Source organism: Muscardinus avellanarius (genome assembly GCF_963383645.1).
Source record: "Muscardinus avellanarius genome assembly, chromosome: 16".
NCBI classification, from domain to species: domain Eukaryota; kingdom Metazoa; phylum Chordata; class Mammalia; order Rodentia; family Gliridae; genus Muscardinus; species Muscardinus avellanarius.
The window spans coordinates 22,668,770-22,683,344 of NC_137802.1; the positions used below are offsets into that span (position 1 = coordinate 22,668,770).

At 51.4% G+C, this 14,575-nt stretch overlaps 1 protein-coding gene across 1 annotated transcript in view; it reads left to right on the forward strand.

The window, feature by feature from the left end:
* The window catches only part of MYO1C (myosin IC), a gene marked incomplete at both ends in the record, with an annotated part of 31,927 nt that extends 19,019 nt beyond the window's left edge, over positions 1–12,908 (forward strand). Inside the window, 18 exons of the mRNA XM_080714216.1 lie at positions 1,901–1,995; positions 2,073–2,119; positions 2,223–2,303; positions 2,811–2,916; positions 3,018–3,135; positions 5,604–5,717; positions 5,794–5,870; positions 7,162–7,230; positions 7,330–7,414; positions 7,511–7,670; positions 7,928–8,011; positions 10,998–11,091; positions 11,173–11,228; positions 11,380–11,515; positions 11,594–11,664; positions 11,739–11,836; positions 11,922–12,021; positions 12,882–12,908. Coding sequence (XP_080570342.1) covers positions 1,901–1,995; positions 2,073–2,119; positions 2,223–2,303; positions 2,811–2,916; positions 3,018–3,135; positions 5,604–5,717; positions 5,794–5,870; positions 7,162–7,230; positions 7,330–7,414; positions 7,511–7,670; positions 7,928–8,011; positions 10,998–11,091; positions 11,173–11,228; positions 11,380–11,515; positions 11,594–11,664; positions 11,739–11,836; positions 11,922–12,021; positions 12,882–12,908 — 1,618 coding nt within the window. The remainder of the gene's footprint in view (positions 1–1,900; positions 1,996–2,072; positions 2,120–2,222; positions 2,304–2,810; positions 2,917–3,017; positions 3,136–5,603; positions 5,718–5,793; positions 5,871–7,161; positions 7,231–7,329; positions 7,415–7,510; positions 7,671–7,927; positions 8,012–10,997; positions 11,092–11,172; positions 11,229–11,379; positions 11,516–11,593; positions 11,665–11,738; positions 11,837–11,921; positions 12,022–12,881) is intronic.
* Positions 12,909–14,575: the final 1,667 nt, after the last annotated feature.

Below are 14,575 nucleotides of genomic sequence, written 5' to 3' on the forward strand. Positions count from 1 at the left end.
AAATTAAAAATTAAAAAAAGAGCCGAGTGTGGTGGTGCACACTTGTAATCTCAGCATTTTGGAGGCTGAGACAGGATCGCGGTTCAAGGACAGCCTCAGCTACTATTTAGTGAGGCCCTTTGCAACTCAGTGAGACCCTATTTAAAAAAAAAAAAGAAAAAGAAAAAGAATAAAAAATAGGGCTGGGTCAATCACTAAGCCAAGCAAGGGAGGGAGGGGCGGGGAGGGAATGGGGTGGGATTTGGGTAGGGGTTAAATCAGCGATGAGTACATGTTTGTACACACAAGTTTTTTACCCCAATAAGTTGTATGAATATAATGCACCAATAAAAAAATATTTAAAAAAAATAGGGCTGGGTATGTAGCTCGGAGGTAGAATGCCCTGGGTTCTATCCCCAGTACCAAAAAAAAAAAAAAAAATGTTTTTAAAGGGCTGGGGAGCTGGGCATGGTGGTGCATACTTGTAATCCCAGCATTAGGGAGGCTGACACTGGAGGATCACGGTTTACAGACAGCCTCAGCTACTTAATGAGGCCCTCCACAACTTAGTGAAACCCTGTTTCAAAATAAAGAATAAAAAATAGGGCAGGGGTATAGCTCAGAGGTCAAATGCCCCTGGGTTCCATCCCCAGACCCACAAAAGAATGTGGGGGCTAGGGGTATAACTTGGAGTAGAATACCCCTGGGTCCAATCTTCAGTACCACAAAAAAAAATAATTTTTTTTAACAAGTTGGACTATGTGCCAGAGCCTCTGTAACCCTGTCACCCAGAGGTCATCCTTGTTAACAATTCAAGGCATTTCCTTCCTGCCTTTTTCTATACATTTTTTTCAAAGTAAAGAACCTATTGTGTATAAGGTTCAGGATAATGTTATATCCTGAGAATTTTCTGCATCATCAAACAGAAAAGTTTCCTAAAAACACTTCCTCCCTTGGCTCGCACCCGTGGACACCCCCATGGCTCTCACCCAGCGTTCAGGAGTTCCTGGCCAACCTCCAGGTTTCTGCCAGAATAACAAGACTATTATAGGCATCTTCCCCCACCCCTTGTACTGGAGATTGAACCCAGGGGCATTCTACCTCGGAGCTACATCCCCAGCTCTTTTACTTTTTATTTTAAATAGGGTCTTGCTAAGTTTCTAAGGCTGGCCTCAAACTGTAATCTGTTTTCCTGTTTCCAAACAAAAGTTGGCTTTTTTCCAAACAAAAAAAAGAGCTAGGAGTATAGCTCAGAGGTAGAACACCCCTGAGTTTAATCCCCAGATTACACTGGAGGATCATGGTTCATGGACAGCCTCAGCTACTTAGTGAGGCCCTCTGCAACTTAGCTAGACCCTGTTAAAAAATAAAGAATAAAAAACAGGGCAGGGGGTGTAGCTCATAGGTCAAATACCCCTGGGTTCCATCCCCAGACCCCCCCCAAAAAAAAGACTAAACAATAGGGCTGAGGGGTGGTTTGGAGGTAGAATGCCCCTGGGTTCCATCCCCAGTACCGGAAAATAACAAAAAAGGGCCTGAGGGCATAGTTAGAGGCAGAACACCCCTGGGTTCAATCCCCAGTATCAAAAACAAAGAGAAAGAAATGGGATAAAAGGTATAAAGATGCTTAAAGTTTAAGTAATCCTGAGATTATAGTGGGCAGCTCACTTAGCATATTTATGCAGCCGCCAAAGACAATGAGATCAGCCCTTCCCCGCAGTGTGCCTGGCCATTGGGAGGCCCAGGGTTTCATCCTAGGTCCTGGCACTGTGTGACCCTGGGCAAAGCTGCCCACGTCCCTGCACCCTAGTAACCTCCATGCAGGGGGCTGCCACAGGGCATGTAGATTGTGGGGCAGCCCCAGGGCACGCCCACTCCTCAGGGCTCAGGTCACAGTAGCTTCCTGTCCTTGTCACCCCAGGCACAAACTGGCTGACCAGCGGACCAGGAAATCTCTGGGCCGTGGGGAGTTCCGCCTTCTGCACTACGCTGGGGAGGTGACCTACAGTGTAACCGGTGAGGACCCTGAGCCAGGACCCCTGAGGGGGCAGGGGAGGACTCTCCCTCACCTCCCATCTGTTCCCTCGTCCCAGGCTTTCTGGATAAAAACAATGACCTTCTCTTCCGGAACCTGAAGGAGGTGAGGACAGGGAGGGCGAGCGCACAGCTCTGTGTACACCTCTGCCTGGGAATCTGTCCCGCCCGCCCTGTCCGCCCTCCCTGACCCTGCTCTGTCCTCACAGACCATGTGCAGCTCAAAGAATCCCATTATGAGCCAGTGCTTTGACCGGAGTGAGCTCAGTGACAAGAAGCGGCCAGAGACGGTGCGGAGGTTGGGTACCGCGGGGGCATGTGTGCCTGAATGTGGACATGTGCCCGCGTGGGCCTGCCAGTTGGCAGCGTGCATGTGAACGTGTGTGTTGGTGCCTGTGTGCACATCTGTGTTGTCTGTAGGAGGCTGCCCGCTGAAGCATCTTTGCTTGCTGACAAGTGTGGCCCTGTGTGTGTGACAGTGTGTGTGCACCTGTACACGTGAGTACTGTGTTCACAGACATTCATAGCAGATATCGCTAAGCACTGAGGATAGAAAAATAAATAGGTGAGGTGCAGCTGGGGGCGGAGTTCAGCGGCAGAGCGCTTGTCTAGCTTGTGGGAAGCCCTGGGTTTCATCCCCAGTTCTCACACACACACACACACACACACACACACACACACACACACACACACACACTAATAGGTACTCTTGCAGAAATGTGCACAGGGTGCTTTGGAAATTTAGAAGATGCTCACACACAGGGGTGAGGCCAACCTTCCATCTCTCTGGGATCCAGGTGGCCACTCAGTTTAAGATGAGCCTTCTGCAGCTGGTAGAGATCCTGAAGTCCAAGGAGCCCGCCTACATCCGCTGCATCAAACCTAACGACGCCAAGCAGCCTGGTAGGACCTGCCTGCCCCATGGGGATGCAGGGTCTGGGGCTCTCCAGCAGAGGTAAGCTGTCAGTGAAAGCCACCTGACCACCCCTTTACCCTTCCTCCAGGCCGTTTTGACGAGGTGCTGATCAGGCATCAGGTGAAGTACCTGGGACTGATGGAGAACCTGCGCGTGCGCAGAGCCGGCTTCGCCTATCGCCGGAAATACGAGGCTTTCCTACAGAGGTGGGCGGGGCCCAAAGGCTGGAAAGTGCCTTCCCAGACCCTGGAGGGAGGCAGGCTTTCGCCCGGTTTTAGAGATAAGAAAGCTGAGGCTCTCTGCTGCTGTGGGACTCATAACAGGAAACACTTCCTGCTGCAGGCATAGAAAAGGGAACACCAGGCTTCCCGGGCCCTGCCCTTCTGGAGCACCTGATTAGGGGGGCACTAGGCAAGCTTCTAAATTCCTGCCACCCAGAGAGATGGCAGCAGTGGGCGGGGTTTCCGAGGAGCTCAGACAGTAAAGCAGTTTTTGGTTATTCTGAGTTAGGGGTCTAAGAAATCAATCCAGTATGAATCTGTTCCTGCCACCTTCTTTTCTATTATTTTTTGTGGTAGTTGGGAATCAATCTTTCCTTCTTTCTTTTGTTTCTTTTCTGGCACTAGGGATTAAACTCAAGAGCATTCTTACCTCCTAGCTATTATACCCCTAGTCCTACTTATTTATTTATGTGGCAGTGGGGATTGAGCCCAGGGCCATTCTACCTCCAAACTACACCCCCAGCCTTATTTTAATTTTATTTGGAAGCAGGGTCTTGCTAGGTTGATGTAAGTCTCACTACTTGCTGAGGGTGTCCTCAAACCTGCAATCGTACTGCCTGAGCCTCCCAAGTACTGGGATTACAAGCGTGCATCACCATGCCCAACTTTTATTTATTATCTATTTTTGCTACTGGAGATTGAACCCAAGGGCATTCTACCTCCAAGTTATACCCTCCAGACCAAAAAAAAAAAAAAAAAAAAAATTCCTTTTACATTTGAAAACAGGGTCTCAGTAAGTTGCTGAAGCTGGCTTGAACCTGTGACCCTCTTGTCTCACCCTCCCAAGTACTGGGGTTACAGGAATGAGCAACTGCCAGATGGAGACTTTCCATGATATTCCTATGCAAGCAGCACCGCTTTTTGTGGTACTTGGGATGGAAACCAGCGCCTCATATATACTAAGCAGATGCTTTACCACTGAGCTACATAGCCAGCCCTGCTTTATTTTATTTTGATACAGCGTCTCACTAAGTTGCTTGGTCTGGCCTCAAAATTGCTGTCCTCTGCCTCTCAAGCAGGTACCTGGACTTACAGCTGAGCACCATGTTGCTTGGCTTATCTCTGCCGCTTTCTGTTCCTTGGCCTTCAGTAGATGGGAATACCTGAGTATCCTCATCTTTATTTATTTATTTATTTATTTATTTATTTTTGGTGGTACTGGGGTTCCTGGAAGCCCTTGTACCTCCGGGCTACACTCCCAGACCTATTTTTACATTTTTATTTGGAAACAGGGTCTCCTAAGCCAGCGCGCGGGGCTGGCTTCGAACCTGCGCGATCCTCCTGTCTCTGCCTCCCAAGCGCGGGGATTACAAGCGTGCGCCACCACGCCCGGCGAGTATCCTCATCTTTAAAATGGACTCTTCTGCCGGGCTTTGTGGCACACACTTGTAATCCCAGTACTTGGGAGGCTGAAATAGGAGGATCACATGGATTCGAAGCCAGCCTTAGCTACTTAGTGAGGCTCTCAGCACTTTAGTGAGACCCTCTTTCCAAGTAAAAATATAAAATAGGTATGGGAGTGTAGCCTGGAGGTAGAAGGCCCCTGAATTCTATTCCCAGTACCACACACACACACACACACAAAAAAAAAAAAAAAAAAAGCTAAAATGGACCCTCCTAGCTGGGTGGTGCACACTTGTAATGCCATGCTTGAGAGGCTGAGACAGGAGTACTGCAGTTTCACAGCCAGCCTCAGCTACTTAGGGAAGACCCCTGCACCTTAGTGAGACCCTGTTTCAAAATAAAGAATAGAAAATAGAGTTGGGACTGGGTGTGGTGGTGCACACTTGTAATCTCAGCATTTGGTAGGCTGAGACAGAAGGATCATGGTTCATTGACAGCCTCAGCTACTTAGTGAGGTCGTTTGCAACTCAGTGAGACCTTGTTTCAAAGTAAAGAATAAAAAATAGGGCTGGTGTGTAGCTCAGAGGTAGAATACCCCTGGGTTCCATTCTTTGTACTGTAAAAAATAAAGAAAGAAAGAATAAAAAATAGGTCTGGGGTGTATACCTTGGAGGTACAATGCCCTGGGTTCCATCCCTATTATGGCAAAAACAAAAAACAAAAACCCTCTAGGGCCCTCTGTGGGCCATGAGGTCAGTGAGAACACCTAACAGGTACCAGGCGTGGTGGCGCACATTTGTAATCCCTGCGCTTGGGAAGTGGAGACAGGAGGATCGCAAAGGTTCGAAGCCAGCCTCCGTTGGCTTAAGAGACCCTGTTTCCAAATAAAAAATATAAAATAGGTCTGGGGATGGGTTCCATCCCCAGTACCACCAAAAAAAAAAAAAAAAAGAAGAAGAACACCTAACAGGTGCCCAGGCAAAGCTGATGGCAGAGAAGGTTATTGGCTGAGGTGTGGCTGGGAACATTCTTGTTCCTCCTGTCCCCAGGTACAAGTCACTGTGCCCAGACACATGGCCAACATGGGCAGGACGGCCCCAGGATGGAGTGGCTGTACTGGTCAGACATCTTAACTATAAGCCCGAAGAATACAAGATGGGCAGGTGAGTGGAGCCCATGCCTGGTGTCTGGGACAACATGGGGGTGGCAGCCAGGGGCTGACCACTGCTGCTCTCCCAGGACAAAGATCTTCATCCGCTTCCCTAAGACGCTGTTTGCCACAGAGGATGCCCTGGAGGTCCGGCGGCAGAGCCTCGGTGAGATGGAAGCCCACCCTTCCTGTCCCGTTTGAGACCATTATGGAGAACTGTGTTGGGGTTCTTTGTTCAAGAAGTCCCTCTGCCGGGCATGGTGGCGCACGCTTGTAATCCCCGCACTTGGGAGGCGGAGACAGGAGGATCGCACAGGTTCAAAGCCAGCCACGCTGGCGTAAGAGACCCTGTTTCAAAAATATAAAATAGGTCTGGGAGTGTAGCCCGGAGGTAGAAGGGCTTTCAGGAACCCCAGTACCACCAAAAAAAAAAAAAAAAAGAAGTCCCTCTCTCCCTGTCTAGCTTCCCTACCTCCTACCTGCCCCAGCCCCAGTGCCACCTTCTGCCTAGCTTCTGATCCAAATTATGTACACATTCCCACATTCTTTTGGGAAGGGAGAGTGCACTGAGGATTTTTATTATTTTTGTTTTCGTGGTACTAGGGATTGAAACCAGTGCATTCTACCTCCAACCTACACTCTGAGCCCTCTTTTATTTTTATTTTGAAACAGGGTCTCACAAAGTTGAGGAGAGACTGTCCTTGAACCTGGGATCCTCCTCTGTCTCAGCCTCCCAAGTACTGGGATTACAAGCATGCACCACCTCGCCTGGTACTTATTTTTTGTTTTCAAACAAGGTCTCTCAGTCGGGCATAGTGGTACATGCTTGTAACCCCAGTACTTGGGAGGCTGAGACAAGAGGATCACAGGTTCAAAGCCAGCCTCGGCAACTTAGTGAGGCTCTCAGCAATTTAGTGAGACCCTGTTTCCAAATAAAAAATAAAACAGAGCTGGAGGTGTAGCCTAAAGGTCTCTGGGTTCCATCCCAAGTACGAGAGGGGGTGGGGGAGAAGGAAGAAAGGAAGGAAGGAAGGAAGGAGCTGAGTGTGGCGGCGCACATCTGTAATCCCAGCATTTGGGAGGCTGAGACAGGAGGATCGTGGTTTGTGGACAGCCTCAGCTACTTAGTGAGGCCCTTTGCAACTTAGTGAGACCCTGTTTCAAAATAAAGAATAAAAAATAGGGCTGGGGGTGTAGCTCAGAGGTAGAGCTACACCCCCAGTACCGCAAAATGAAAGAAAAAAATAGGGTCCTGCTAGCTTGCTTAGGCTGTCCTCGATCCTGCAAGCCTCTTGTCTCAGCCTCCTCTGCTGGGATCACAGGTTGATGCTGCCTGCACGGCCTTTGTTCTCCCTTACCACTCCTTCAACCCTGCGCCTCACTTCCAGCTCTGGCAGTCCCAGGCTTCTGGCTGTGACCCTAACCTCCAGCCGACTGACTTTCTTTCTCCACCACAGCCACAAAGATCCAGGCTTCCTGGAGGGGCTTTCACTGGCAGCAGAAATTCCTCCGGGTGAAGCGATCAGGTTTGGGGTCCCAGGGAATTTTGGAGGGGCAGGATCTGGGGGCTAGGTTGGGTTGCTGTGGTGTGGAGAAAAGAGGTTAGCCATCTGTGGTCTCCACAGCCATCTGCATTCAGTCATGGTGGCGTGGAACCCTCGGCCGGAGGAGGGCAGCCAAGAGGAAGTGGGCGGCACAGACCATCCGGCGGTGAGCACTGGGCTGCTGCCGGGGGGCTGCAGAGCAAGGCATCATGGGGCCCGTTGCCAGGCTTCTCACCCCCACCCTGCTGGCCCCCACCCCCAGGCTCATCCGTGGCTTCATCCTGCGCCACGCACCCCGTTGCCCCGAGAACGCCTTTTTCCTGGACCATGTGCGCACCTCTTTTTTGCTTACCCTGCGGCGGCAGCTGCCCCGGAATGTCCTGGACACCTCCTGGCCCACGCCCCCACCTGCCCTGCGTGAGGTCTGTGGACCCTCCCTGCCGAGTTAGGGACCATCAAAGTGGGGTCGGATTATCAAGTAGCCAGAAGAGCCATCGGGTAACACAGCAAGGGAGTGGAGCTGGGCCGTGGAGGAGGCACTCAGGGAGAAGGACCAGAAGGGTCGTCCAGGTCCAGGGGGTCTGCCTGCACGAAGGCCTGGCGGCGGGCATGTGTTGGAAGGGCTCAGAGGGAAGGGAGCCAGCTAGTGTAGGCCTTCTCACCTTGCTCTTCCCCATAGGCCTCAGAACTTCTGCGGGATTTGTGCATGAAGAACATGGTGTGGAAATATTGCCGGAGCATCAGCCCTGAGTGGAAGCAGCAGGTGGGGGCAGGAGGTGGCAAGGACAGGGTGGTGGGGTCTAGGAGCTGGTCTGGGAAAATATTTCACTTGATTTACCCACACTCACACGTGAATCCCAGCCCCTTGATGGGCTTAATATAGGTAGGAAGGCTGGGGTAGATTTGGAGTGGCAAATAAGGTTCATCATGCCAGCCAACTGGACTTGATTGTTAGAGATTGCTCAGAGCTCTGTATTAAAAAGACTGCAATTAGCCGGGCGTGATGGCGCACCCTTGTAATCCCTGCGCTTGGGAGGCTGAGACAGGAGGATCGCGCAGGTTCAAAGCCAGCCTCAGCTACTCAGTGAGGCTCTCAGCAACTTACTGAGACCCTGTTTCCAAATAAAATATAAAATAGGACTGGGAGTGTAGCCCAGATGTAGAAGGCCCCTGGGTTCCATCCCCAGTACCACCACCAAAATAATAATAATAATAAATAATAAAAAATTAAAAGGCTGCAATTAGCAGGGGTGGTGGCGCACACTTGTTATCCCAGCATTTGGGAGGCTGAAACAGGATCACCATTTGTGGACAGCTCAGCTACTTAGGCCCTCTGCAACTCAGTGAGACCCTGTTTCAAAATAAAGAATAAAAAATAGAGCTGGGGTTGTAGCTCAGAGGTAGAATGCCCCAGGGTTCTATCCCCAGACCCGAAAATGAATGAATGAATGAATGAATGAATGATGTTGAGCATAGTGGTACATACATAATCCCAGTACTTGGGAGACTAAACGGGAGGATCACAGGTTCACGACCAGCCTCAGCAACCTAGGGAGGCCCTATTTTAAAATAAAAAATGGAGCTGGGCGTGGTGGCACACGCTTGTAATCCCAGCATTCGGGAGGCTGAGACCTGAAGATAGCGGTTCGTGGACAGCCTCAGCTACTACTTAGTGAGGCCCTCTGCAACTTAGTGAGACCCTGTCTCAAAATAAAGAATAAAAAATAGGGCAGGAGATGTAGCTCGGAGGTCAAATGCCCCTGGGTTCCATCCCCAAACCCGAAAAAAAAAAAAAAAAAAGATAAAAAATGGCCAGGCATGGTGGCGCATGCTTGTAATCCCAGCATTTGGGAGGCTGAGACAGGAGGATCACAGTTCACAGATAGCCTCAGCTATTTTTTTTTGGGGGGGGGGCAGGTCTGGGATGGAATCCAGGGACATTCAACCCCTGCCCTATTTTTTATTCTTTATTTTGAAACAGGGTCTCACTAAGTTGCAGAGGGTCTCACTAAGTAGCTGAGGCTGGCTGTGAACCACAATCCTCCTGTCTCAGCCTCCCGAATGCTGGGATTTATAAGCGTGCGCCACCACGCCCAGCTCCCTATTTTTTTTAAATCGTTATTTTGAAGTAGGTCTCACTGAGTTGCAAAGGGCCTCACTAAATAGCTGAGGCTATCCGTGAACCCGGATCCTCCTGTCTCAGCGTCCCAAATGCTGGGATTACAAGTGCGTACCACCATGCCCGGCTCAGCCTCAGCTACTTAGTGAGGCTCTTTGCAACTCTGTGATACCCTGTTTCAAAATAAAAAATAGGGCTGGGAAGCCGGGCATGGTGGCACATGCTTGTAATCCCAGCATTCTGGAGGCTGAGACCGGAGGATCGCAGTTCACGGACAGCCTCAGCTACTTAGTGAAGTCTTCCGCAACTCAGTGAGACCCGGTTTCAAAATAAAGAATAAAAAATAGGGCAGGGGGTGTAGCTCAGAGGTCAAATTCCCCTGGGTTCCATCCCCAAACCCGCAAAAAAAAAAAAAAAAAAAAAATAGGGCTGGGAGTATAGCTTGGAGGTAGAATGCCCCTGTGTTCTATCCCCAGTACCTCAAATAAATAAATAAATAAATAAATAAATAAATAAATAAATAAATAAATAAATAAATAAAATAGGACTAGGGGTGTAGCTCAGAGATAGAATGCCACTGGGTTCTACCCCCAGTACACACACAAGAAAGGCTCCAGCTTCATTTTGATTGGTAATGCCTGCCATAGACACAGAAACAGATGTTGATGGTTGGTACACCTGTAATGATAAATACCTACTCACTCAGTAATCTGTGCTAGCCATCCACAAGGTCCAAGCCAGAGCTGAGTCTTGGGGGCTCCAGGGTCTGATAAGGAATCCTTTTGGGGAATCATTCCCAGAATGAGGCCTGGAACCAGACAGTGCTGGTGTGACCCTTTGGAGAGCTCTCTGCCTTGGTTGTTGGGAGAAGAGAATAAGGAAGGGACGGGGCTGGTGGGAGTGTTGGCGACAGGGCCCAGCCTCCGGTGCTAGGACCAGGATGCAGGTATGGGAGGCTGGCTCAGACAGGCTCCATGGTGCGCTCATGTAATCCCCGTGACTTAGGAGGCTAAGGCAAGAGGACAGCAAGTTTCAGTGTAGTCTTAGCAATTTAGTGAGACGCCATCTCAAAATAGGAAATAAAAAGCCAGGCTTAAACTGAGTGTGGTGGCGCATGCTTGTAATCTCAGCATTTGGGAGGCTGAGACAGGAGGATCAGGGCTGGAGGACAACCTCAGCTACTACTTAGTGAGGCCCTTTGCAACTCAGTGAGACACTGTCTCAAAATAAAGAATAAAAATAGGGATGGGGGTATAGCTCAGCTGGTAGAATTCCCCTGGGTTCCATCCCCAGTACCCCCCACACACACACACAAAATGGCCAGGCTTGGTGGCACACATGTAATCCCAACATTTGGGAGGTTGAGAGGAGGATCGCGGTTCACCGCCAGCCTTAGCTACTTAGTGAGTACTTAGCGAGACCCTCCATAACTTAGTGAGACCCTGTTTCAAAATAAAAAGTTCTGTGGATGTAGCTCAGTGGTAGAGTGATCCTGGGTTCAGTATACAGTGTGGTGGGGCAGTGGGGGTAGGAAGAAAGAGAAACTTAGTTTCTGAGCTGGTCCCGCCCCACCTCCCCACCCCCAAAGGTCTCCATGTCTGTGACACTCCCCCACTCCTTGTCTCCTCAGTTGCAGCAAAAGGCCGTGGCCAGTGAGATCTTCAAGGGCAAGAAGGACAATTACCCCCAGAGTGTGCCCAGGCTCTTCATTAGCACGCGGCTTGGTGAGCCCAGTCCTCACACCTTCTAGCACCGTCCTATTCCCCGCGCCCCTCTTGTGACTGCCCTCTTCTTCTGGGTTGCAGGCACAGATGAGATCAGCCCCAGAGTGCTGCAGGCCCTCGGCTCTGAGCCCATCCAGGTGAGTGCCTGTTGCCCCTGCTCCGGCACAGCTCCAGCACAGCACTGGGGGGTCGGGATGGGGTGGGCCAGGGCCAGGGCCAGGATCAGGAGGTCACCCGGAGCCCTCAGCCCTTCCCTGCCCCTCACCCTGTCCCTGTGCCTGCCCCCAGTACGCCGTGCCAGTGGTGAAATACGACCGTAAGGGTTACAGGCCTCGCTCTCGGCAACTGCTGCTCACACCCAGCGCCGTGGTCATTGTGGAGGACGCCAAAGTCAAGCAGAGGATTGATTATGCCAATCTGACCGGTCAGCCAGAGTCCAGGGCAGGACAGGGAGGGACCTTGCTCTGACCTTTGATCCCTGACCTCTGCCCTTCCCCCTCAGGAATCTCCGTCAGCAGCCTAAGTGACAGCCTGTTCGTGCTTCATGTGCAGCGTGAGGACAATAAGCAGAAGGTGCCTTTTAGGGCTGGGGGTGAGGGGCCTGTAGCTCTGGGCAGGCCTGACCCCTCCTCTGTCTGGGCCACCAGGGGGATGTGGTGCTGCAGAGCGACCATGTGATTGAGACTTTAACCAAGACGGCCCTGAGTGCAGACCGTGTGAACAACATCAACATCAACCAGGGCAGGTGAGGCGGGGGGACGGTGGGCGGCCATCCCGCACCGCCTGGGGAGCTGTCTCTGAGGACGTCCTCACACTCTTCTTCCCTCTAGCATCACCTTTGCGGGGGGCCCAGGCAGGGACGGCATCATTGACTTCACACCTGGCTCAGAGCTGCTTATCACGAAGGCCAAGAATGGGCACCTGGCTGTGGTGAGTGGGGTGGGCAGCACTCCCCTCCCTCCCTTCTGAGAGCCCCAGGGCTGGGGTAGAGCCTCCGCTGGCCAAGCCGTCCTTGGCAGAACCTGGCACCCTATCATCTTCATCCCATGGCCCGCACACAAGGACCAAAATGAGGGGCATTTGAGCTCTGTGATGCAGAAAGTCATAAACCTGGCCGAGTGATCTGGACCTGGTGGCACACACCTCTAATCTCAGTACTTGGGAGGCTGAGATGGAAGGATTGTAAGTTCAGCCTCAGCAAAAATTTGTGTATGGTACTGGAGTTTGAGTCCAGGGGCATTCTATCTCTGAACTATATCCCCAGCTCTATTTTTTATTTTTATTTTGAAGCAGGGTCTCATTGTATTGCTGACAGTCTCACTACTTGCAGAGACTGTCCTCGAACCTGCCATCCTCCTCTCAGCCTCCCAAGTACTGGGATTACAGGTGTGTGCCAACATGCCCAGCTGAGCCTCAACAGTTTAGCAAGGCCCTCAGCAACTTAGTTTGACCCTATTTCCAAATAAAAAATAAAATAGGACTGGGAATGTAGCTCAGTGGTAGAATGCCCCTGGGTTCAATCCCTGGCACCAAAAAAAAAAAAAAAAAAAAAAAAAAAGATAGCCACATAGATGTACAGGGAAGATCCAGGGTGACTGGGGTGTGTTAGGTGGGAGGAGAGGCCCACTCTGGCCAGGGCAGCAGATATTCCAACCAGAATTGGATCAGAGCCTCCAGGACTGAGGCCACGGCATCCCTCAGTCAACTGCTGCCTGTATTTAACTGGACACTACAAGGACCGGCCATCTGCTTCCTGATTACTACTTGGACTTCTCCCTCTTGCCCCACAGGTGGCCCCGAGGCTGAATTCTCGGTGATGAAGATGGCTTTTGGACTTCCAACTCTCAGTGCTTTGCTTACCCCCTCCTCCCCTTCCCAGTTACCAAAGACTTGAGCTTCCACACAGGGACCCAGGGACACCACAGAGCCCACCTGCAACCCCCGCCTCCTGTTCAGCCTGCCCTTGAGGGAAGAGCAGGGCCAGGGAGCCACCAGGTGTGGGCCAGGCCGGCAGCAGCAATAGGAAAACCAGGGCCAGGGCAAGTCGTGCCAGCCCCGATGCTGATGCCAAACATGTGAAAGAAGGGAATTTTTGAAGCTTTCTCTGAAAATTTTTGATGCTTTATAGGAAACTTTTTTTACAAAAAGCCATTTTCTTACCCAAGACACACTGGGTGTGTTTTCCCTGACTCGAAGAGGACAAGGAGTGTAGCTGAGCGGCTGGGCCCGGGCACTGGCCCTCTTCCCTGGACAGGCCACCCCTCCTCGTTCCCTTGGCACCTCGTCCGCTTGCCTGCGGCCCACCTACACGTATCTTTTGCGGTCCACTCCGACCTCCACCTGGAGGCTGAGGCCAACCTTGTCCACTTCCTCCCTCCGCCTTAAGAATCCTCTTTTAGAGCCGGGCGTGGCGGCGCACGCTTATGATCCCAGCATTTGGGAGGCTGAGACTGGAGGATCACGGTTCGCGGACAGCCTCAGCTACTTAGGCCCTTTGCAACTCAGAGACCCGGTTTCAAAATAAATAATAATAAATAGGGCATGGGGTGTAGCTCGAAGGTCGAATGCCCCTGGGTTCCATCCCCAGACCCGCAAAAGAAAAAAAAAAAAAAAAGAATGCTCTTTTAGGGTCTGGGATGTAGCTCAGTGGTAGAGCTCATGCTAAGTATGTGTGAGACCCTGGGTGTCTCATCCTACCCCCTCTGGTTACGGAACTGAAGACTGAAGCCCAAAGAGGGGAAACCACTTGCTCAAGGTTATACAGCAGGTTGGGGCAAAACCAGGACTGTAGCCCCATCCTCAGCACACGTCATTGTGTCTTCCAGGAACAGGGAGCCCTGTAAAACATGGGCCATGGCTGAAGTGTCCACCTGGCACCCCAACCAGCAATCACCCTCAGGGGCCACCAAGTGGGAGGAACACTTCTGCCTAAATCCATGCCTTAGGAGACAAGCCCTTCCCACACAATTTGGACCCAATTCCAGGATGTAGGGTCTTTACTGGCCCCTGCTCAGCCTGGGAATGCAGGGAAAGGGATGGCCTTGGGAGGGGCTGCAGGGGCTTTATTACCTCTTGTTGCCATGTCCTCTCCCCCCAGAGGGCCAGGAGACTGCCCAGCTGCCTGTGTCCTCTGAGGGTCTCAGCCCATTGCTGACACTTTTGCAATCCAGAAAAACACTAAATAAAGCAATACGTGTTTGCCAACGTGGTTTTGTGAATCTTCAGGAAAGGAAGAGGCACTGGAAGACAACTGGAACCTTGGGTTACGATGTTTGTCTCCAACACAGAAGAAAGGGGTCAGGGCTCCTAGCCGCACTGAGGGTCCCTCTTGGACTGACTGTGGCTGGCTCGGACTGGCCTGGTGCTGCGGGCTAGGGGTAAAGAAGCATCACACTAGGTCCCTGACCACGTGGTCTGACAGGGACGCTGGACAGCAGTGCAGGCCACACGGGGTGGGAGGGTGCAGGCAGCAAGGGCAAGCCCT